Source organism: Crinia signifera, chromosome 7 (assembly GCF_055691185.1).
Source record: "Crinia signifera chromosome 7, ASM5569118v1, whole genome shotgun sequence".
Taxonomy (NCBI): Eukaryota; Metazoa; Chordata; class Amphibia; order Anura; family Myobatrachidae; genus Crinia; species Crinia signifera.
In genome coordinates this window covers 59,867,042-59,890,871 of record NC_139223.1, presented here as the reverse complement: position 1 = coordinate 59,890,871, position 23,830 = coordinate 59,867,042, and the positions used below count along the sequence as shown (strand labels likewise).

General features: G+C 46.6%; 1 protein-coding gene across 2 annotated transcripts in view; it reads right to left on the bottom strand.

Annotated features, from left to right (window-relative positions):
* The window catches only part of BAIAP2L1 (BAR/IMD domain containing adaptor protein 2 like 1), a 109,533-nt gene that overhangs the window by 13,935 nt on the left and 71,768 nt on the right, over nucleotides 1–23,830 (bottom strand). Inside the window, exons 4-10 of one of the 2 annotated variants that reach the window (XM_083153166.1) lie at nucleotides 10,897–10,958; nucleotides 8,061–8,132; nucleotides 6,928–7,065; nucleotides 6,117–6,269; nucleotides 4,575–4,742; nucleotides 3,177–3,318; nucleotides 1,455–1,659 (exon numbers count right to left, since the gene is read on the bottom strand). In XM_083153166.1, the coding sequence (XP_083009292.1) occupies nucleotides 1,455–1,659; nucleotides 3,177–3,318; nucleotides 4,575–4,742; nucleotides 6,117–6,269; nucleotides 6,928–7,065; nucleotides 8,061–8,132; nucleotides 10,897–10,958 (940 nt within the window). Of the gene's footprint in view, nucleotides 1–1,454; nucleotides 1,663–3,176; nucleotides 3,319–4,574; nucleotides 4,743–6,116; nucleotides 6,270–6,927; nucleotides 7,066–8,060; nucleotides 8,133–10,896; nucleotides 10,959–23,830 lie in introns of both variants that reach the window. The other variant, XM_083153165.1, reaches the window with a different exon arrangement.

The following is a 23,830-nucleotide window of genomic DNA, read 5'->3' as shown; positions in this document are numbered from 1 at the left end:
GTGTGTGTGTGTGTGAGTCAGTACGATACAGCATCCGCACTTTGAGAGCATGACAAGTTCTGTTATCCAATTTCTTTGCGCAGAAGTTGAGAATGCTTAAAAAATGTTTCGCAGGACGAAGGTGGTGTACGGAGAGCAGTGTCTCACACAGTGCACCATATTCCGGGGGTGTCAGCGTTATGAGGTGGGACGCAAAAGCATCAAGGACTTGCCAACTTGGATAACAGAACTTTGTTTTGATCTGAAGGAATCCATCATGCATCCGACTGCGCAAAACAAGCATTCCAGGAATAAAGAAACTGAGGCGAAGACGTTCACTACACATGCTTAACTGGGGAAGATACCACGCCATCTATCAGCAAACACATTAACCCACTGCAATTAGATACAGCGCCACTACAGTCTCCTTTTCATTTGGGCATACCTTATAGTTAAGTCACAAAATTATTTTGCAGATAGAACATTTTACCCCACTCACAAAGCAGTGTTTTTTTTACGGATATATATATATATATATATATATCCATGGTAGGAGCTGATTGGCCGGTGATATAAACCTGACACTATCACTTCACCGAGCTTAATAAATCTACCCATCAGTAGTATGACTCATTCTCCAGTCATACCACTGGTTTATAGAAATAGACCAGCACTGAGGGGTAGATGTATGAAGCAGTGATAAGGGAGAAGTAAAAAGTGCGGTACTTGTGTAGTTTCACGGCGCCAGTACGGCGCCGTGCGTCTGAGTCCCCTTGCGGGGCTCGCTTCGCTCGCCCACGCTGTGAGCTTGGTGGCTCGCTACGCTCGCCACGCTATTTAAAATCAACTCCATGCCAACATGGATAGTGGGGGTATGAACTATCCATGTTGGCATGGAGTTAAGTTACTTTTTTTAACATTAGTTCGTGGCGAGCGTAGAACCCGGAATGGGCCATGCTGGCGCCGTGAAACTACACAAGTACCAAAAGTGCCTATTCCTTTATCACCGGCCAATCAGCTCCTGACTGTTAAGTTACAGGCTGGGTTAAAAAAGGGACAGTTAGGAGCTGATCGGGCGGTGATAAAGTACCAGGCACTTTATCACTTCTCCCTTATCACTGCTTCATACATCTACCGCTCTTTGAGACATAGGGGTGGATTTATTCAGCTCGGTGAAGTGATAAAGTATCTGGTTTTTATCACCAACCAATCAGCTCCTACCTGTCATTTTTCAAACCAAGCCTGTAACTTCACAGTTAGGAGCTGATTGGCCGGTGATAAAAACCAGACACTTTATCACTTCACTGAGCTTAATAAATCTTCCCCAAACTGCCTTATCGGTGCCCCTAGTTTAGCACATATGCATTTATCTTCATCTAACACCTTTAGGTCCCACAGATTGTAAATAAATAAAACTATGTCCATATAATTGTGGAGTGAAGTCTGCCTTTTTAAGTTTCTATAAAAACACTTACAGTTTTGTTGTGTCGTGCTCCCCATACAACCAGCCATCTTTCTCTTCTGGAAGAAGAAGTGTGATGATGTCACCTTGGGCAAAGCTGAGTAAAGTCCTGCTGTTTCCGGTGTGAGGGAAGATTGTTTTGACTTTTGCCCTTTTCATTAGATTCAATCCTGTTGCGACAGACATGGACCGTGGCAGGTTTCCCTCATCCGTGGCCTCTGCTGTTGAGAAACAATGGAGTTAATGACAGGCCTGGCTATTTAGTAGAGTCTGCAGAGTTAATGACGGTTAATACAGCTTCCTGTATCTGTAAGCAGACCGGTGTGTGGCCTACTGGGCTTTCAGGAGCTTTATAGTTGCACAGAACCATCGTAACATAAACACAATACTTTCTTTGCTCCTATCTTCACTTCTAACTATATTTTAAGGACTCTCCCTAAGTAGCTGCCAGTTCTGATACAGTGGAGCAAATGGCAATACTGCACTGTGTTATATTGGCACCGTGGCCTTCTTGGTCCACGTTTCCACATGTCCTTGTTTGGAACTGGTTTCCCTGGAGTGAAAGGTGTGAGGTGATCTCATTACACATTGCAGAGACTAATTTGATTTTCCAGTCACTCTGCTTGCTCTCTAGGCAAGTTCATTCATGTTATTTTTCTAGATCATCAATCTGGACCAGGTCTGCCAATACCAATGCCATTTATTTTTCATTCTTCATAAATGTTATACTCCCGATAATGTCCAATTTGCTATATCTACAACAGAGAACTAACACCTGTCTCTCACTTTATGGCTAACCTTGACACTCCAGATGTTTTTAAACCACACATCACAGCATGCTCTGCTTCAGTTTTGCTATTTTGGCCATGCTAAATCTGATGCAGAGCATGCTGGGATGTGTAGTTCAACAACAGCTGGAGTGTCAAGGTTAGCCATCAAGGCTTTATGGTATTCCACATTAAATTATGCAACCACTACAATAGGATGTACGCTCGGCAGAACTATGGGCCTTATTCTAGTTCACTCTTTCTGACAAAATCCTTCTTAGATGGACAAAACCATGTGCACTGCAGGGGGGCAGATGTAATATGTGCAGAGAGAGTTACATTTGGGTGAAGTGGGTTTAAACTGAAAGGTAAACGGCAGTAAGAATAAAGCAGCCAATATTTACCCTGCACAGAAACAAAATCAATCCTGCATCTGTAACTCTCTCTGCACATGTTACATCTGCCCCGCCTGCAGTGCAGCTTGGTTTTGTCCCTCTGCAAAAATTGCCGCTGTGCTAACAGGTCTGAATCAGGACCCAGAGAGGCCACATCAGAACCTAAGGCCATCGATGTGGTACTGCACACCAGAGTTTCAATGCCACCGGTTATGTTTATTTCATGTCCATTGCAGCACAAGTATCACCTATTTAGTAAACATGGCATTTAGTCTACACTGCCAGCAAGAACCAGTGCCGGCCAGTTGCTGGGAATTGCTTCTTTCATATTTTTATTACTTAACAGTTCCTGGTTCAACAGTACATATATTATGGATCTTTACACCATTGCTGTTTGAGAGGGGCTCAAGGGGCTGTAAAGAGAAGTCTGACCAAAATAGTTGTAACAGTATAGATAATGAATACTGATCATGCAGCATTAGGTAAGCCAGAACCAGGCATCTGTGTACAATACTATATACACTGTACAAGTGATTTGTCCTCCCTTATCCCGTGCCCCCAGTTCTCACTCACCCTGTGATGATTTTAGCCTGTCATATGACACCTTTGTGGCTGGATTGTTAAACATGTCCACCAGGGGACTTGTCTGCGCCCGGCTTGGGGGTGCCGGTGGCATCCGCAGCGTGTTCCTAGAGATTGTATCATCTGCGTTCATCTGTAACACATCGAACACGATATAAACAGAGGTCATCAATCTTCTTACTGTAACATTGCATTAGTGCTTGCCATTCCCCCAGTTACACCTGTCACACATCCTTCTTGTATGCAAATATACTGTAAATTGGGACAACTGCATCCATTATTTCCCCAAGGTGATATCAGTTAGAAACAAAAATAGCTTTGGGTTTACCACAGCATGAACAGTCCTAGTTATGGCTGACTGCTTAACCCTTTGAGCGCCAAGTGAATTTGTCAAAGTAGGAAAAAACAGCAAACATGTATTCACCACAATGACCTGTAATGTTACCTGATGTAGGAAATATCTTTTTTTTTTTTTACACATTTTTTATTTGAATTTATAGAACAAATGTGAGCGACGCCTGCATATTCAGCGGATATTTTGCACACCTCTCACAGAGCTGTTGGCACTCATAGGGTTAATGTAATATTGCCAACATTTCATTTAGCACTGATTTATTCACTAAAAGATTGCCCTCAACAAAATAAAATGAAGTAAAAAATGGTTGGAAATGTGGGGAGAGATGTGACGATGTGACCATTGGAACTCCTAGAAATCACTGTTACACTAGTACGCAATGAATAAAGCAGGACAGAGCCTGCGGAGATCTAATTCCATCATGTACAGTAGTGTTCATTCTAGCACCCGCCATCTCTGAAAACCCATGCAGTTCCTCTTCCCTGCCTGGGGTGTCGCTGTCTGCTGTGGTGTTTCTAGCACAGGTCTGGTTTGCATATCAGTGCTGATATACAGACCACACTGTGCTAGAAGCACTACAGCAGACAGCGAGACCCCAGGCAGGTAAGAGGAACTGCAGGGGTTTTCAAAGATAGCGGGTGCTAGAATGAAACATTAGTACAGTATACACCAATATGAATGCTCCTGGTCTTGAAGACTACTTCCAGCAGGTATATACAGTATATATTTTGTAGTGGCTACAATCTAGTCTGGGAGACAACTTCCAGATAATCCTGACAAAACCCATTCCCGACTCTCACATTACCCATATAATATTTATCTTGCTACTGCAGTTACTGAAAGCATGTGCAGGGATGGCCTGGATTATCATCTCTAAAACCATAAGACCCGCACACATCTATAGAACGTCATCAGTATGTACGAGGCACGTATAGGTCTTGCATCTATCAGGCAGACGAACATGAAACATCTACTCTGGTGAGTGAGAGGCCACTAGCCAATGACAAACAGTCTGAGATACAGTAGTTGTGTACCAGAGCTTTCTTGTCCATAAGGGGAGATGGTTCGGGGGTCCCATAGATTGGAGTTGTTCCGGGAGTCTTCATATCCTGGTATAGGGTATTGACGTTTTCCGGGACTTGGGAGACGTCACTGCAAGTTTCCTGCCACTTGGGGATTTTAGCGGTAAGTAAATCCGTAGCCTGCAAGGGACAAGAAAACAAAACAGCGCTGCATAAGTGAGGGTATCATTTCACTGACAACCATTTTAGGAAAAGCTTTAAGGGAAATATAGTTCTAGGTTGATTCGTCGTAAAACTGTGGTACTATTAGTGAAGTGGAATCCAACATGGTGGAGAGTGTTCCAGCACTCTACAAGGCCAAGACAAGGTGACCAAACAGAGGTGACTTTTGGACGGCAGTGTAGTCAGCTGCTGCATGGTTTATTCACCTAAGTAGTGCCTGAGATTTATGCCTTGTGCACACAAGCATTTTCTAATCCATCTCTCCTCTGCTTATCAGGCAGAAAATGGAACGGAGGAGACAATTCAAAAGGACACAAGCACTTTAGTAAAGACGGAATGAGTCCTAATTGCACTTTATCTATCGCTTACATCATTTGCTAAAGCAAACAACTGCCACTCAAAATCAATAAACACAGCTGGCCCCTGGGAATCACGTAGGTGGGATAGGTATCATCCAAAATATGGAAACACCTTATAAACAGGAAAGCAATGTACAAACATCAATTCATATGGCTTCAAAATCTTTCGATTTAATTAGTGTGAGTGTACAGAGAATATCAGGGCTAGCATTACTTGTGCTGCTGTGTGACTTAAGGCCCCAACACACACATGCGATTTGGGCCGATTTCACCCGATTCCGACACAGATTGGGCTCAGAAATTGGGTGAAATCGGCCCAAAGCACAAGTGTTTCACATCCCATACGATGCGCGGGTTGTGCGCATCAGAGTTGGAGGTCAGATCCAGAAACTTCTCATGAAAAAACCAACCAACGTTTCGGGGCAGCGCCCCTTTGTCAAGGTGTAGGTGAGAACACTCACTAGCTACCTGTGATGGAGCATCTAATGCTGACTATGCACTACGCCAATGGATCGCTTACCTCTCTGATGATCAATAAGTGCATACACACTTACTAAATGTCGGCCTGGTGTGTTGTCTTTATGGGCCATACACACAGCATGATGCGCAGATACATTGGCCAGGGGTCCACACAATATGTGTGTGAATGATGTCATACACACCCGCTGACGAACCTATTATATATCAGCCATTTAATTAAAAAAATGATATATCAGCCAATGTGTACTCGGCTTAAGTAACCCCAAGCACCTTGACCGTATGTCGCACAGGCCCTCAGTGAATGAGGACACATCTGTATGCATGCGCATTTCTCACAATACCAATGGAATGTGCATTTCTGTGTTCACTTTGCAATAACACAGCAACTGTAAAGCACTGAAGGGTGTTGGGGTAAGGCATGTAATGGGCTTTCATCTCTATATTAATAAATACCTCAGCCTTAACTACACATGCTTAGTAGCAGCCATCTTACCTGTATGTGGTAGTAATTAAGATAATTAGCAAAATTACAATGTTTGTCCACCAGGAAGCAGAACCGCCTCTTCTCCTCCAGCAACGCTTCCCTGCAGCCCTCAGCTATAAATTTCTGGATGTCACTCTGGCGGGAGTTAATGGTCTTCAAGTACTAGCACAAGGGAGGATAAAGAGACTTTTAGCCCAACGGCGCATCATTCAGAAACCTAAATAAGATCATTGCTCTACATACAGGCAAGATACAACTATAGGTGCGGATGCAAAGTGTGACATTGTAGGAAAATAGAGGAGGGAAGACCTTGCTCAAGCAAGGTTTCTTCTGGAAAACCAGCGTTCTAGCGAACAAAGCTCCAATGGAATCTGGCTGCTAACAGAATCTCACTTCTGTATCAAGCCTACACAGTCTGATTTACACAGCTCAATGACAAGGCAGTGGAAGAAGATGTGATTTAAAGATGACATCAGCAAAGGCTTGGCTAATCTGTGAATGAGTTACCATGTAGCGAGCAGAGCATTCCAATGCTGGTCCTCTGATAATCGCTGGTCATGACTTATGTGGCATACAAGCATCTTCCCCCGCTTACACTTTATTTTGGTATATTGAAATTCGTAGGTTCTGGCCAGCTGGCCCTAGTACTATGCAGAATACTAACTATGCACATGGAACGTGCGCAATAAGACTGATTCCTCAAAGTGTGCTAAAGGCGTGTAAGCAAAGAGTTCCTGTATTGAGACGAATTTGCATTTCTAAGGGTTTTTTCATGAGGCGTTTCCAGAATCGGCAATAGCTTTTATATTACAACACAAACCTCTGTCTCCTTCACGTCATATTTTGTAGCGTTTTTCGTCCCTTGGCTTTTTCTCCTGAGTTTCTTCAGTTCTGCCTCCGATTTCTCCAGCGAGTCCATTTTATGTCGGTGTTCTGTCTGGTATCGTTTTAGAGTGGCCTGGCGATAATAAAATGATAAGCTTCGGTCATCTGTAACGTTATAGGGCAGATCTATATAGCCCATATATAGTCCATATTAGCCCCAGGCATTTTAAAGAGCTTACAGTATATGTCAACAGGTCCTCTGATTTTACGTGATGATATGACAACTTCTGTCATCTGTCACAGTTTGTAAAGCTGCTGTACTGCCAGCATTAGAATTGGGGACAGCCGTTAGCCAGGTAGTATGGAGACATTTCCCTGCTTTCAAAAAAAGGGGCTCTGATGGGAATTTCTAAAGTCAATATGCAGTTATAATAAAAAAAACAGCCTGATAAGACTCCCTTTTGCCCAGGACAGGGCAGTAAATTCAGTTTGCATGAGTTATACTCTCCAGGATCAGCATCACCCTGACTGCACAGCAGAGGAAGCAGCACAAAAGTGACCATTGCTGTAGAGTCCGATCGCATGAATCGGAAGATGAGCTGGACTATCAGACCCAGGAGCCACTTCCACCATAGACATTGATGTGAGACTGGAAAATGCTGCTCACAATACGTAACTTCAGCAATCAATTTGGGAGTCCGAAAAGAACAGAAGTCACCAACTCTTATTTTAAACTCAACCCCCAGCCGACTCTGCCTCTAATACTTTATATATCGCTTACAAGTAAAAATTAACAATGCAAAGTTTACTATACAAAGCAGAAAACAGCACATATCAATAACATTTACACCGGCTGAATGTTCATATCATTCTGCAGCTGGATAGAAGCTTTTGGAAGTGATCACAATAGATGGATTGTGCAAAAACATACAGAATGGTATATGGGATAAGTCCCCAAGACCATGTGTTATTGCGGGTCCTGCGGCTATTCCTAGCATAATCCCCAATACGTTTGGGTATCGGGAGACAGAGACACCAGCATAGGGCCTAATTGGGACAGTCCCCAGTGAACCATTACCGTGGGTAACTGGATGCCCCCTGTGTGCTGATCATATCATACAGACTTACATTCATATATTTTACATCTTGTTCTGTCTTCTTTTCTAACTCTGCAACTATTTCTTTGTGAAACTTCCGGAACTGTAAGAATATGAGAGATCAGTATTATTACATCAAAGACGACTGAATCTACAAGAAAACCACATTTACAATAGTAAAAACACACTGACTAGCAAGTAACAGAAATGCGTAGTATAACATGCAGTCTGTTACCCTGGATTAGTTGAGTGCAACTTACAAACACAAAAGCATTCCTAGTGTCAGTATACCATAGTTCTGGGAAATAAGAAGAGGTATACTGCATACAGGACAATCCAAGGACCCCCAAAACACATTCGGAGAATCCACATGTAATGAGAACATGATTGGTTACTACGGCAACAGCGTTAGGGCTTCGTCCAGGGCCGTTTCTGCAGACGGACAAGCCGTGCAGCAGCCCAGGGCGCCGCACAGCTTGTCCACCTCTGTTAAACAGCCGGGGCGCCCGGCCGGCAGCTGGGCTCCCCCCAACGCCGCCTCCAAGTCCCCCCCCCTCTCCCCGTCCGCAACGAACAGGCACAGCGTGAGCCCCAGGGGAGGGGAGGGGAGCGCATTGCGCGTCTCTCCTTCCCCACGCTCACTGTGTCATTGGGCTGGCAGCCAATCAGAGGAGCTCACGGGCTGGCAGCCAACCAGGAGCCAGCCCGCGAGGTATGAATGGCTGACACAGTGAAAGCAGCAGCACCAGCGGGCACTTTGGGGGCATGTGTGGCACTGTGGGGGCATATCTGTGGCACTGTGGGGGCATGTGTGTGTCACTGTGGGGGCATATGTATGGCACTGTGGGGGCATATACAGTATATGTGGCACTGTGGGGGGCATATATATGTGGCACTGTGGGGGCATATATATGTGGCACTGGGGGCATATCTGGCACTGTATCGGCATATCTGTGGCAATGTGGGGGCATATGTGTGTCACTGTGGGGGCATATCTGGCACTAGGGGCATATTTGGCGCTGTGGGGGCATATATGTGTGGCACTGTTGGGGCATAGCTGTCACTGTGGGGGCATATATGTGTGGCACTGTGGGGGCATATGTGTGGCACTGTGGGGGCATGTGTGTGGCACTGTGGGGGCATATCTGCCACTGGGGGCATATATGTATGGCACTGTGGGGGCATATCTGCCACTGTGGGGGCATTTTAGTAAACGGCATGAGTTGTGCGGTAGCGGCGTGTGGGGCATAATGTGTAATAGGCATTACGGTGTGGGGAGTATTGTGTAATTGCCATCACAGTGTGGGGTGTAACAGGCATCATAATGTGTAATTGTCATCACGGTGTGCGGCGTAATATGTAATTGCCATCATGGTGTGAGGCGTAACGTGTAATTGTCATCACAGTGTGTGGCGTAATGTGTAATTGTCATCACGGTGTGCAACATAATGTGTAATTGTCATCACGGTGTTCAGTGTCATGTGTAATTGGCATCACGGATAAATAGTGTATAATGATTCAAGTAGCCTGTCATTGTTTGGCCTTGATCTGTGAGGCGTACTAGGTCACGGTGTGGGCCTTTACCGTATATACTCGAGTATAAGTTGACCCGAATATAAGCCAAGGCACCTAATTTTGCCACAAAATAATGGGAAAACTTATTGACTCGAGTATAAGCCTAGGGTGGAAAATGCACAGGGTCTAGGGCAGGCATTCCCAACCACGGTCCTCAAGGCACACCAACAGTGCAGGTTTTAGTGATATCCAGGCTTCAGCACAGATGGTTTAATCAGAATCCCTCAGATACTAATTAAGTCACCTGTGCTCAAGCCTGGATATCTACAAAACCTGCACTGTTGGTGTGCCTTGAGGATCGTGGTTGGGAATGCCTGGTCTAGGGGCACACTGACACACACTGACACTGAGGGGAGTTTTAAGTTGTGGGACCCATGGTAGAGGGGTTAACAGTGAGGAGAAAGTGATTGATCCATAGATGGCTGCTGTCACTGTGAAGGAAGCAAGTCCTCCACAATGCCTTTTACCTCTCTCCAGTGCCCAGCAGAGTGTACAGGGATCCAGGCACCTGGTAAACCTTAGCAGGGTAGTCAGACCCTCAAGGTCCAGGGTCAGTAGGTGCAGCTCCGGCTGTAAAAGTCCGCGATTTTCGCCATGGAGCCCGATTCCCGGCCTGGCTCCAAAATTTAGGCCCCGGCTTACCAGTCATGGTAGGCCTCAAGCTGAAAAACTGTCCACCAGGTCTGCAATGAACAGCGCTATGCTCAGGGGACATCTGGCTATCGGATGGAGCCCAAACTGAGCAGATACAGCGCAGTTAGAGGGGAATAGGTCTGTGGGAAGTAGCATTAGGCCTGGATCCACTTCCTCACAGTCTAAACTACAGTTACCGTATTCACCCTAGTATAAGCCGAGGAGGTGCTTTTTCAGCATGAAAAATGTGCTGAAAAAGTCGGCTTATACTCAAGTATATACAGTATATTTTTATGTCACTGTGTGGCCTTCAACCCACCAACTAAAGTGCGGGAGTACAATGACAATTCCTGCCGTAACCAATGTCTGGACATGCAGGTTGCAAAGGTGAGATGTAAGGTAATTGTTTTCCTGCTAGACCACGCTCTTATATTAAGCCACACCCCCTTTAAAAATAAACCACGCCCCCATGGAGGGGGGGGGGGGGGCGCAAATTTGTATTCCTTTGCCCTGGGAGCTAAATTGTCTAGAAACAATATCACTAGGAAAGCCTGTCCTGTTGTAGAACAGTGGGAAGCAATTCCCAATTGAGAAGATGTTAAACTACTGTATATGGAGACTTTTTGCTAAAACTTCATTCATTTTTAAAAGTTGCTTACGTTTTCTTCGAGGCTTTCATTTAACTTTTTGTGTACACTAGAGATCTCCAGAAGGACCAGACCTGTTAATAAAACAGAAATAACAAATCTAAATGTAAACTGTACTATTCATAGAAAAATAAATACATTTCTTATTATCCAGAAACTACAATACATTCCATATATTTGTTCCCATTGTTATCATGTTTCCAGTTATATTTCTATTATTGCCATTAGAAGTATCCAAGTCAGCTTTTGCATTTCTGCAGTTTTTGATACGGCATGCAAGATAGAATACAAGACTGCAGTACAGCATATACTTGCACAGGTTAACATGGTTCACCTGAATACCCTGTATATTTATTAATAATTGAAATGCATGTTTAATAACAGAGTCTACATTTCTTGGTAAATGCATCATTGTACATATATATATAGATTTGGACTATAGGGCATTGCACTTAAACATAAATGGTACTTTCATGTCTGAGATAGGATAATGGTTGCAGGAGCCATAACTTACTGTAGCCACTAGGGGCACTGTTTCACTAGATTGCTTGGCTGCTGTTGCAATGGTCACTTACAGTACATGCATCAACACGGTCAAAAGGTCAAAATGGGAAGGGTCAACAGGGTCAAAAGGTCAACATGGGAAGGGTCAAAAGGTTGACATGAAGAAGTTAGACACATAAAAAGGTCAACATAAGCTTTTCGCATTACTTTTGGTGTCAATGTCAACATGGACCACCAGTTGGTTTAACGCGTACCCTAGCATGGCTTGCTGCGTTCACCATGCTTCCGGCTCGGTTCCTCACTACGCTCGGCACACTTATATTCTCCTTCTATGGCAATTACAAAAGAAAAAAACCCTTGTGAAAAAAGTATGTCGACCTTTTAAACCTGCTAACCAATTGCAAGGCAACCCTTTAGGGTAGGGTATATGATTCTGCAAAACCTTATTCTTGCATTGAAGTAAGGCACCTCTACTGAAGCCTTACTTCAAGGCAAGAATAAGGTTTTGCAGATTGATAGAACCACTTTATTACAGCCCAAACAAAATGTGGAATCAAGATGCAATGTGATCCCTTGGGTCAATCGTTTCAATGCAGCATCTAAAGCGACCACATCACTAGTTAATCCAATTGGCCTTTAATACAAAGTGAGGTACTTGTTTCCTAGCAGGGCGCCCACTACTCTATTTACGTAGTGGGCTATTCAGGGTAAGGAAATTGGATCGCATCGCATTGTATGCCATTAATGTCATCCAATCAGATGAGATCCAATTTTTTTATCTTATCCTATCTTTTTAATGGGCTAAGTCAGAGAATACATTAAAAAGATAGGATAAGATAAAAAAATTGTATGGCATACAATGAGATGGGATCCAATTTTTTTAATCTTATCCTATCTTTTTAATGGTAAAAGCGCCTAAATACATGTGAAAGATAGGATGCCCCCCACTATCCACGCCACCCCGTAGCGTGGCGAGCACGGTTGACGCCACCCCGCCATGAACGTGAACCCGAAGCGTGGCGAGCGCAGTGAGCCCGCGAGGGGCGGCGGTACGCGTCCTCAGACCTTTTTATGCCCTACTATCCACTAGGGAGTGGAGTGAGAATAGAATAGTGTGGCGAGCGCAGCGAGCCCGAAGCGTGGCGAGCGCAGCGAGCCCCGCGAGGGGACGCGGATACCTTCACAGGTAAACGCGTCCCTTCGCGGGCTTCCCAGGTGTCCGCGTCGCCATGGACACCTGGGAAGCCCGCGAGGGGACGCGTATAACTGTGAAGGTATCCGCGTCCGCTCGCTACACTATTCTATTCTCACTCCACGCCCTAGTGGATAGTAGGGCATGAAAAGGTCGGAGGACGCGTACCGCCGCCGCTCGCCACGCTTCGGGTTCATGTTGATGGCGTGCTCGCCACGCTACGGGGTGGCGTGGATAGTGGGGGGCATCCTATCTTTCACATGTATTTAGGCGCTTTCACCATTAAAAAGATAGGATAAGATAAAAAAAATTGGATCCCATCTCATTGTATGCCATACGATTTTTTTATCTTATCCTATCTTTTTTTTTTTTTCCATCAATAGATTTTTATTGGTGCAGAAAATTTATATGGGGTACAAAAAAGAAAAGGGGGCATTCCAGGGAAGGAGGGGGGGGAGGGGGAAGGGGCGTGGATAGCAAACATAAGGGGGGTTACAAATCAGACACAGATCATAACATATCACTGCGCAGAGTGATCCACGGTAACGGCATAAATTCAAACAATACAACACAAGTACTGATTATTATTGTACATTGTATATTGCTGCTCTGTGGCCTAGGGTTAATGGACTCTCAGTTATAGGAGGTAGAGGGAGCAGGGCTGCGGGGCTGACATTGAACTGGGGAGGCATCAGGAAGCTCAGTCAGATTGAATTGTGGCGAAATAGGAGTGGTATCGGGGGGGAGGTGACCAGCACCATCACCCTCCGAGGTGTATATAAACCAAGGCAGCCAGCGGGAGTGAGGGGGGGGAGGTCTGGAGGAGAGGGGTAGGGCATTGGTTTCCATAAGATAATGATGGTTAGTCTTCAGGATAACCTTAAGGAGAGAAGGGGGGGAGGGTTGTTTCCATTGCTGTGCCAAATTGGCCCGAGCAGCGATGAGGATATGCCCTAGGACATAAGTTTTCTGTGTCGAAACATCCTGGGGGTAGATGTGGAACAGGGCGATATGGGGGGAGGGAGTAATAGGCGTCTGGAGGACTGTGGAGGCTAGGTTGAAAACCTCCTTCCAGTACTCCCGGAGTTTTGGGCAGGACCAAAAGATGTGGTATATGTTCCCCACACCGCCACACTGCCTCCAGCACTTATTTGAACAGGAAGGCCAAAAGGTATGGAGGCGGTCGGGGGTTAGGTAGAGCCTATTGATGAGTTTGATATGCATCTCAGTGTGATTTAGGCAGCGGGACATTGTGTAGGAAGATAGAAATATTTGACGCCACTGGGCGGGCGACAGCGGTCCGCCAAGGTCCACCTCCCACTTCTTATGGGCTGAGGTTTTGGAAAATTCAGAAGGGGTCACCAAGACTTTATACCAGAACGATATATCCCCTTTAGAGTGTACCATGTCGGGCCTCGCAAGGGCCACTTGGGAGAGTGCATCTGGGGGGGAATAGTTTTGGAAGTTAGATTTCCACCAGTGCGCGAGTTGCAGATAATGGTAATATTCCGATTTGGGGAGAGAGAATTGGTGTTCAAGGGAGGTGAAGGGGGCCACAGAGTGTGCTTCCAGGATGTCGCTTAGGGTTTTAATCCCATGGGCTTTCCAGACCGTCAGTCGAAGGTTGGGTATCAATTTCGCTACTGTGGTGATAGGTAAGGTGGCTATAAGAGAGTTCGAAGGGGGGAGCGAGGCCGTAAGTTGGTCCCACGTATGAAGGGAAGCTATAGTGGATGGAAGCAGGTTCGGGAGGTTGGGTCTAACATGTTGCGGGATCTTGAGGAGATCTGATAATGGGATAAGGGGGGAGCGGGTTTGTTCGATGGTCACCCATGCCCTGTGGGAAGAAAGGTCAGTGTAGTGCTTAATTGGGGCTAGTAGGCATGCTGCTTGGTATTGGAACAGATCGGGGAGATCAAGTCCCCCGAAAGCTCTTGGGATTGACATCTTGGAGCGGGCCATAGTCGGAGGTTTCGCTGCCCAGATATATTTTGTCAGGATGGAAGTGGCAAGTTGTAAGGACTTTTTAGGGAAGATATATGGGATGGTACGAAACAGGTACATTAGTTTAGGAAGTAATGACATTTTAAAAGCTGCCATGCGTCCCAACCAGGAAATTTCAAAAGAGAGCCAGGATTTGGAAAGGGCGGCAAGGGAGGTGAGGAGGGGGGATAGGTTGGCATCAAAGACATTTGCCATAATGGGGGTAATGTGTATGCCAAGGTATTTTATTGATTTGGTTTGCCAATTGTATTTGTATATGGATTTCAGTTGCTGCAGTGAGTTGGTGATGTTTATCGGGAGGGCATCAGTTTTAGTAGTATTAAGTTTATAGTATGAGGCTGCGCTATATGAAGCTAGTGTTGAGTGGAGAGACGGAAGGGAGGTAATAGGGTTGGTCACAAAAAGGAGTACATCGTCTGCGAATAGGCTAAGTTTATGGTTACTGGATCCTTTTTGCAGACCTGGGAAATTTGGATTATTGCGAATGGAGACGGCCAGAGGTTCTATGGAGAGAACAAAAATTAACGGGGAGAGGGGGCAGCCCTGCCTAGTGCCGTTTGAGATCTTAAATGGGTCCGAAACAAAGCCGTTGGTGAACACCCGGGCTGACGGGGAGCCATATAAAGATAGGATTGATGTGAGAATTCGATCCCTGAAGCCAAAGCGCAACAGCACCTCCTCCATATATTTCCAGTTTAGTCTATCGAATGCCTTTTCGGCATCCAATGATAGGAGGAGGAGGTGCTGTTCCGCCGAGAGAGAGTCGACCAGATCAAACACTCTTCTGGTATTGTCCGAGGCCTGACGCCCCGGGACGAATCCCGCCTGATCCGGGTGCACCAGCAAGGGCAGAATTTGGTTAATACGGAGCGCCATAAGTTTAGCAAACAGCTTAATATCGGTATTTAATAGTGCGATAGGTCGATAATTTTGGCAGAAGGCCGGGTTTTTGCCTGGTTTCGGGATGGTTACTATACGGGCCTCTAGGAGCTCTGGGGCAGCATGACCTGTGGAGGACAGTTCATTGAAAAGATTCGTCAAGTATGGGGATAAAAGGTCGCTGAAGGTGATATAGAAGTCTGTAATAAACCCGTCGGGTCCAGGGGCCTTGTTGCGGGGAAGGGATTTAATGGCCGATTGAACCTCTGGCTGTGTCCAGGGGGCATTTAGGGAGTCTAATTGTTCCGGGGTTATGGAAGGGAGTTGTAGGTCGTGTAGGAAACTTGAGATAGTGTCACTGGTGGGCTGTGGTGTGGAAGGGTCTGAAGATAGATTGTACAGTTTGGAGTAATAGTCTGCAAATTGGTTGGCTATATCTTTGGGATTGCTAAATTTCTCTTTGGACGGGGAGATTATACATTTGATTCTATTCCTGGCTTGTTGGGTACGTAATTTGCGGGCTAACATTCTGCCGGATCTGTTGCTGGAGAGATAGAATTTATGTCTTAATCTATTCAGAGCGGACTGGGTACGCGCCAGGAGAAGTTTTTGGAGTTGGCCACGTACGTTGGCCAGCTCCTTCTTCAGGAGATTCGATGGGGCTGACTTATTTTGTGATTCCAGGGCACCCAGCTTAGTCTCTAGGGCTTTCTGTGTTGCAATGGCCCTTCTCTTTAGGGTTGCTCCCGCTTGTATGGCCGCCCCTCTGGTGACCGCTTTAAAAGCGCACCAGTGGGTGGTCACAGAGGTGTCCTGTGGTGCATTATGAGACATATAGGAGTTGATGGATGCTAGAATAGATGTTTTGGCGGTGGGGTCAGACAGTAAGTGTGGGAAGAGGCGCCATGGTCTGGGGGGGATTTTAGATGGTTGGAAATCCCACTGCCACAGAACTGGCGCGTGGTCAGACCAAGTAATTGGGAGGATGTCCACCTTGGTGGTGTGCTGCAAAGCCCATTTATCGCATAGGATGAAATCGATCCTAGAGTACGTGTTGTGTACTGGGGAATAAAACGTATATTCACGTCCGGTGGGGTAAGAAGTTCTCCAGGTGTCATAGAGATCGAATTCTAGCAAAAGGTTGCGAAATGCTAAGGACATGTTATTGGAGGAAGATTGGCCGGTGGCGGGGCGTCGGGATTTGTCCAGCAAGGGGTCTAGGGTCAGATTAAAGTCTCCTAACAGTATGAGGGAGCCTTTGGTGGAATTCCTAACTAGAGAGAGTAGTTTGCGCAGGAAGGGGAGTTGGTTGGAGTTAGGAGCGTATATGCAGACAATGGTCGTCAGCTTGTCCTCGAGGAGACCCGTCAGGATTAGATACCTGCCATTCTTATCAGCTATTTGGGATTGATGGACAAAGGAGGTGTGGCTGCTAATCAGGATTGCTACTCCATTTCGTTTGGATGGGCCGTTAGCATAGTAGGCTACGGGATAGTTCGAGTTCTTAAAGGTGGGGGGGTTGGGAGAGGCAAAATGTGTCTCTTGGAGCGCAACCACATCCGCCCTTTGCTTGTGAAAATATGTAAGGGCAAGCCTGCGCTTATTGGGAGAATTCAGACCTTTAACATTGAGTGATAGGAACTTAGGCATTCAGGGGCTTAAGGTGGTACGATAAGGGTGGGGGGCGTCTGGTCTGGTGGGGGCTAGGGCAGCAGTCTTTGTTATCCATTACAGGGAGGGGGGGGGGGGGTGGGGGGGAAGATGTGGAGTTGGGTAGGGACAGAGAGCGAGGAGAAGAGTAAGAAAAAGGGAAAGGCAAAACAAAAGGGTCCAGTAATTGGGCCCGCATGACTACTGCAGGGGAGAGAAAGGGAGGGAGAAACTCGTGCAGTAGTAACTAGAGGTTAGGGGGGTGGCCTGTGTTTTGAGCGGGGAGAGAAAACAAGGCCGCCACTCATAGTTATACAAACAAACATAAACATATAATGGGGGGAAAACCAGCATATTATATTGTAATAAAACCTGAGAATATTACGAAGAAACCGTTTGACACATCTAAGTAATCAGAGGTAGATAGTATAAGATTATGATAAACTGTCTAATGTACTATCAAATACCATAACATATAACTAACTAAAAATAGAAAAGTTACAACTATAACCATGGGACTAGGCGTCTGGCGCCCTGCTTTGCTAAACAAATAGAGAGAGTATACTCATCGCTAAGTCCTCATCCCGGTGGAGGAGGGAGCAGGGGGGACGGCCGTAGGGTCCATGGATCAGCAATTATGAACAAACGTGGAGAGGGACAGTCTTTCAGGTGTTGGACCATTCCTGGCGCATGGACTGCGGGCGTCTCGGTTCTGGAGGTCTTGTGATCGAGATGTCCCATTCCAGTAGGAGCTTGATCCCCGCATCCAGGGAAGATATGGTGTACGAGGTGTCATCATGGTATATTATCAGTTTGACTGGGAACCCCCAGCGGTACCGGATATCCTGGGATCTTAGTGCCGAAGTAATGGGGGCAAATGCTCTCCTGTTAGCCAGGGTGGCGGGGGAGAAGTCTTGAAACAGCTGGAGGCCGCCCAAGACGTCAGTGTTCCTTTGCTCACGTGCCGCTCTCAGTAGCTGTTCTTTTATCGTGAAGAAGTGAACTCTGAGGAGGGTATCCCGGGGTAGGTCGGCGGAAACCGTCTTAGGTCTGGGGAGGCGGTGTATGCGGTCTATCAACAGTTCCTTGGGATCTGTGGAGGGGAGAAGTTTGCGGAAGAGAGAGACGGCATATTCTTCAAGCTCAGAGTTGGCCACAGAGTCGGGTATGCCTCGGATTTTCACGTTATTACGTCTGGACCTGTCCTCTAAGTCCGCCAGCTTGGATTTAAACTGGGTAATCTCCTGTTGTTGTTGATCGTATGAGGATATCAGGTCGTTGTGGGACGCAACCAGTTCTTCCATTTTCCGCTCTAAGTGGTCTGTTCTGTCGCCTATTGCCACTAGCTCAGTTTTGACCTCTCGGATGGCTAGTTTGAGATCTTTGGCTATCTCAGCCTGGAATGCCGAGAAAACCTGGCATAGGGATTTTACCGTCACCGGTTCATCTGAGTTTGCGTCTATCCCTGCCACTCCAATTGCAGGGGTAAGCTCCTCGATTACTCCCAGGGGGGAGGGCATGTGCTTCGGGGGGCTAGGATGGGGGGCAGGGATTTGAGAGGATCTCCGCGAGGACATAGAAATTTTTGCCGGGACAGCGTCCTTGGGTCTCTTAGCGGGCATGTTGATATTGACGGCACACACAAAAAAAAAAAAAAAGGAAATTAGGGTACAGTCAAAGGATGGTACCGTGGGGGTGTTTGACTCAGGCTAAGAAGGCATGGTAGTTGCTGGAGTTCCGGTATTAAGTAGTGGCAGCCATGTAGTCAGAGTGCTCACATTTGTACAAATAGGGATGCAAAAAACTGCGTTAGATCCACTAGGGTGTGCTGGAGCTGCTATAGGACCTGTAACAGGTCAGTTAGAAATCAGGCTGCGTGGACCTTTTAGTATGGTCCCCAAAGTGAAGGTGATATGAAGCTGTCCAGCAAAGTTAGGTTAAGCTGTGTTAAAAGGCAGTGGGTTGAGCTCAATTTTAGTGGTCTCTGTGGGAGCTCCAGGGGGGGGGTTCAAAGGAAGATGGTGGGCTCCAGTGGCTGTGGGGCTGTGGGTGTAGATGCCGGCTGGGAAGTGGGGGCGCAGGGTATTGAGAGGCTGTAGGCACACTCTTAGAGGGGTACTCACAGTCAGCTTCAGGTCCACAGGGTAGAGCCTTATGCGTTGGGAGGCACAGTCTGTCACCTCTGATGGCTGCTGCACTCTCTTCTGTCTGTGCAGCGCAGTGTCCCTAAAGCAGGCCTGTGTGGGGATGATGACCCTTTACTAGGGTGGTGCTGTGCGGGGACCGTCTCTGCTAGGGATCGCCGCTCCGTCCTGCAGTGCTGGGGGTTGAGGGCCGCGCGATCGCCGCGGCTCCAAAATCGAGCCCCCGGCTCCGGCCACCGGACCAGGCCGCAACCCGCAAAAGCGCTTAGAAGCGCTTCCCGGCTCCGCGGCGGGGACCTGTCGCAGCCGGAGGCGATGGGGCAGTCGGCGTGAGTGTTGTGGAGGGGTTAGGTCCACTCAAAAGCAGCTTTTGGGCTGTTGAAGGAGCCCGGCGGTGGGAGCACCCGTGGAGTGCGTCTGGTCCGCTTGCGTGCCAGGCCACGCCCCCCTTATCCTATCTTTTTAATGTATTCTCTGACTTAGCCCATTAAAAAGATAGGATAAGATAAAAAAAAAATTGGATCTCATCTGATTGGATGACATTAATGGCATACGATGCGATTCGATCCGATTTCACTACGGTGCCGTACGTACAAAATCTGGGCGCCCTGCTAGGAAACAAGTACCGAAAGGGATAGTTTTTTATCACTTACTCAGCACCGTATTATGCCATGTTATTCATGTGGTCGTAATCTTAAACATTGGCTCATGAAAACCAATGTTACTTACAAATCAACTCCCATCATTCGCTATTGGTTGGGAGAATTAATGAATGGTTGATTTAAATGCACCTGTACCACGTTTATCCGGTGATACCTTCCATCATCCTCATACCGGCAAACCCTTCAAAATTAAGCATCACCTCACTTGCTCGTCTTCCTTTGTAGTGTATCAGATTATTTGTCCATGTTGCTTGAGCTACACTGGCAAGACGGAGCGCAAATTTAAAGAGAGCATGGCGGTACATCGTGGTGCAATCCGTCAGGCTCTTTAAACAGGACAAAGTAATCGGCAGGTGGCACGGCACTATGTTGAACATAAACATTCATTAAGTAGTTTGAGATAACACATGATCGATTGCATCCCAGCAAATGTACGTTGGAGGCAATCGCTTACTATTATTGCGCTGCGATCACGATGGATACATCTGTTAGAAGTTATCTCACCGAAAGGGTTAAACAAACAAATTTTGTTTTCTGTATTTAGATATTTCTCTATCATGTTGTCTTTTATACAGTAATTTTCTGATATTTTGATACTGTGTCATGTATTTGGATAGCCTTGTTAGTTTAAATGGCTTATTTATATGAACTTTATTGCCAATTACTTTGTTATTGTGTTTCTATTGCTTTATTTAGCCTGTTTCATGTCTTTATGGTGTTTCTATGGTGATGGTTGTTGTTATGCTGATTGTCCCCATTGAGGACTCTTCAGTCAATGGGTGCGTGATCCCGCTGCGGTCAGCTTCATGTATGTCTATAAAGGTATGTGTTTTTGTGCAGCACCACCGCGTCTCTCTCATATTTTATATATATATATATATATATATATATATATATATATATATATATATATATATATATATATATATATACACATACACACACACACACACACACACACACACACATACATACAAAAAGAACATATAAAACTGTAGCCAAAGCAACAAATATTATATAACCTTGGCTCTAAGAAAGGATTACTTCACCTAGAATAGAATATCCTCTAACCAGACAGGCCCACAGTGTTTGTATGGAATAATACCTTAATTAGGTTGACCCATATGGTTAACACACATTAGGTACAAAAGATCAACATGATCTTTATTTTGACAGGAAAAAGGTTGACGTGGTCATTCAGTCGACAAGCAGAAAAGGTTGACAGATACAAATATGACAATGCTCAACAATATTTTGGCACAGATAACATTTATTATTTTTTAAATGTTGTGTTGACCTTATTTGTTTCAACTATTTTCACAATGACATATTTGTCCTGATGCCCATTTTATACCATACACTGCTAACCACGTTCATGTTGAACGTATGGGGTCAATGTCGACATTGACTGGGGTCATGTTGAACGTATGACCTAATATGGGCCCCCCCGCAAAGAGTTCCCCATTTCACACACAGCAATTCACTTACTGTGATATACCCATCAAGTCAGTGACTCATAGCACATAGACTGGGAATATCCAACACGGGACAGAGAGGAATCCGCAATCACGTGGAGCAAGATGCCGGAGATTGCAAGCGATTATTTGTCATTGTGAGTCAGTTTGACGAGCGTTTCATTTTTCAAATAACGGTCTAATTACTCTCCAAAATTAAATGCCACCGGCAGCAAAAGAACGAAGTACATTTCTCATAGAATATCTGCTAAAACAGTAACATTAACGAAGATTAAAATAAAAATGTACAATAGCAGATAGATTGTAAGCTTGCAGCAGGGCCCTCCTACCTCCAAGTCTGTCTGTTGTTACCCAGTTTGTTTTATATCTGTCTACTATTGTAAAGCGCAACGGAATCTGCTGCGCTATATAAGAACTAAAATAAATAAATAGAGGACTTCCCCTGTTGCCCAGAGAATGTGACAGACACACCACCTGCTTTCTGCTTTTTATATTTCCTCCTTTGCCGCACCTGTTGGAATGGAAAGGTGTGACCTCGTCGAACTAAAGTGATCAGGAAGTCATGTCGCTTATACTGGCTCAGCTGCTTCTTGGCTTGTGTAACCTATTATGTATTTTTCCATTACAATAGAATACAAGATGAATATTTAAGAGCCTGCTGGCACAATGACAACTCTCAGCGTATTGTGAGCCGCATTTCACATAAGAAGTTTCCTGGAACCAATGCAGCTGTGTATGTGCCGTATGGGCCACTGTTATGGGAACGTGACACCACTGCTGTTTTATAAACTTTGGGCCTGATTTAGAGTTGCCTTTACACTATGGCAATGTCTTTTTAGTGATTATTGGAAGAATTTGCATGCGCCGCGATCACACTGTGCATGTGTATAGGGGTCTTTGGGAGCCTGCTCGCAGCGAGGGTCTTTGGGCGCCTGCTCGCAGCGAGGGTCTTTGGGCGCCTGCTCGCAGCGAGGGTCTTTGGGCGCCTGCTCGCAGCGAGGGTCTTTGGGCGCCTGCTCGCAGCGAGGGTCTTTGGGCGCCTGCTCGCAGCGCGGGCCTTTGGGCGCCTGCTCGCAGCGAGGGCCTTTGGGCGCCTGCTCGCAGCGAGGGCCTTTGGGAGCCTGCTCGCAGCGAGGGCCTTTGGGAGCCTGCTCGCAGCGAGGGCCTTTGGGAGCCTGCTCGCAGCGAGGGCCTTTGGGAGCCTGCTCGCAGCGAGGGCCTTTGGAAGCCTGCTCGCAGCGAGGGCCTTTGGGAGCCTGCTCGCAGCGAGGGCCTTTGGGAGCCTGCTCGCAGCGAGGGTCTTTGGGAGCCAGCTCGCAGCGAGGGCCTTTGGGAGCCTGCTCGCAGCGAGGGCCTTTGGGAGCCTGCTCGCAGCGAGGGCCTTTGGGAGCCTGCTCGCAGGGAGGGCCTTTGGGAGCCTGCTCGCAGCGAGGGCCTTTGGGAGCCTGCTCGCAGCGAGGGCCTTTGGGAGCCAGCTGGCAGCGAGGGTCTTTGGGCGCCAGCTCGCAGCGAGGGTCTTTGGGCGCCAGCTCGCAGCGAGGGTCTTTGGGAGCCAGCTCGCAGCGAGGGTCTTTGGGAGCCAGCTCGCAGCGAGGGTCTTTGGGAGCCAGCTCGCAGCAAGGGTCTTTGGGAGCCAGCTCGCAGCGAGGGTCTTTGGGAGCCAGCTCGCAGCGAGGGTCTTTGGGAGCCAGCTCGCAGCGAGGGTCTTTGGGAGCCAGCTCGCAGCGAGGGTCTTTGGGCGCCAGCTCGCAGCGAGGGTCTTTGGGCGCCAGCTCGCAGCGAGGGTCTTTGGGAGTCTGCTCGCAGTGAAGATTTCATTGCAGAGCGGTTGACAGGAAGTGACCGTTTAAGGGAGTGCGGTAGACATGCAGCTGTGGCATGGCCGTACTCAGGGCGCATATATGCTTCGATCACATGGATTTCTATTTCATTTCAGAGTGGAAGCGTCACTAGCTAAGCCTTTTGTTTATAAAACTCACCTGTAAACGATGTCAGATGGACCAGGAGTCAGCAACCAGCAAATCCAGCAAACACACTTTCTCCCTGACACTTTGGTCTTTAAGGAAAAACTACTGTGGCCCGGTATATGCCATCTCCACACTGTAAGATACTCAATAGAAGCTGAGAAGCTGGCGCAGCCATAACAACGGGGACTGGATCGAGGACCCTATTCATTGTGACTGTCAATACATTTAACAACATGATGCCCCCAGAATGCCATCTGACTTGTGTTGTCCAAGTTTTGAAGATTTCGAGAGAGGAAGGAAGTAGCATTATAATGGATTGTCTTCCGCATATTAATTACACAACACCGGTCACTGATAGCAGCCTAATGCCTTACACACAGTGTGCGTAGTGAAGAACTGAATTACAGCAAATACAGCATTAAAAGTTCATCAATACATGTCTGTCACCAGTTAGGTTGGGCTGGCCTAA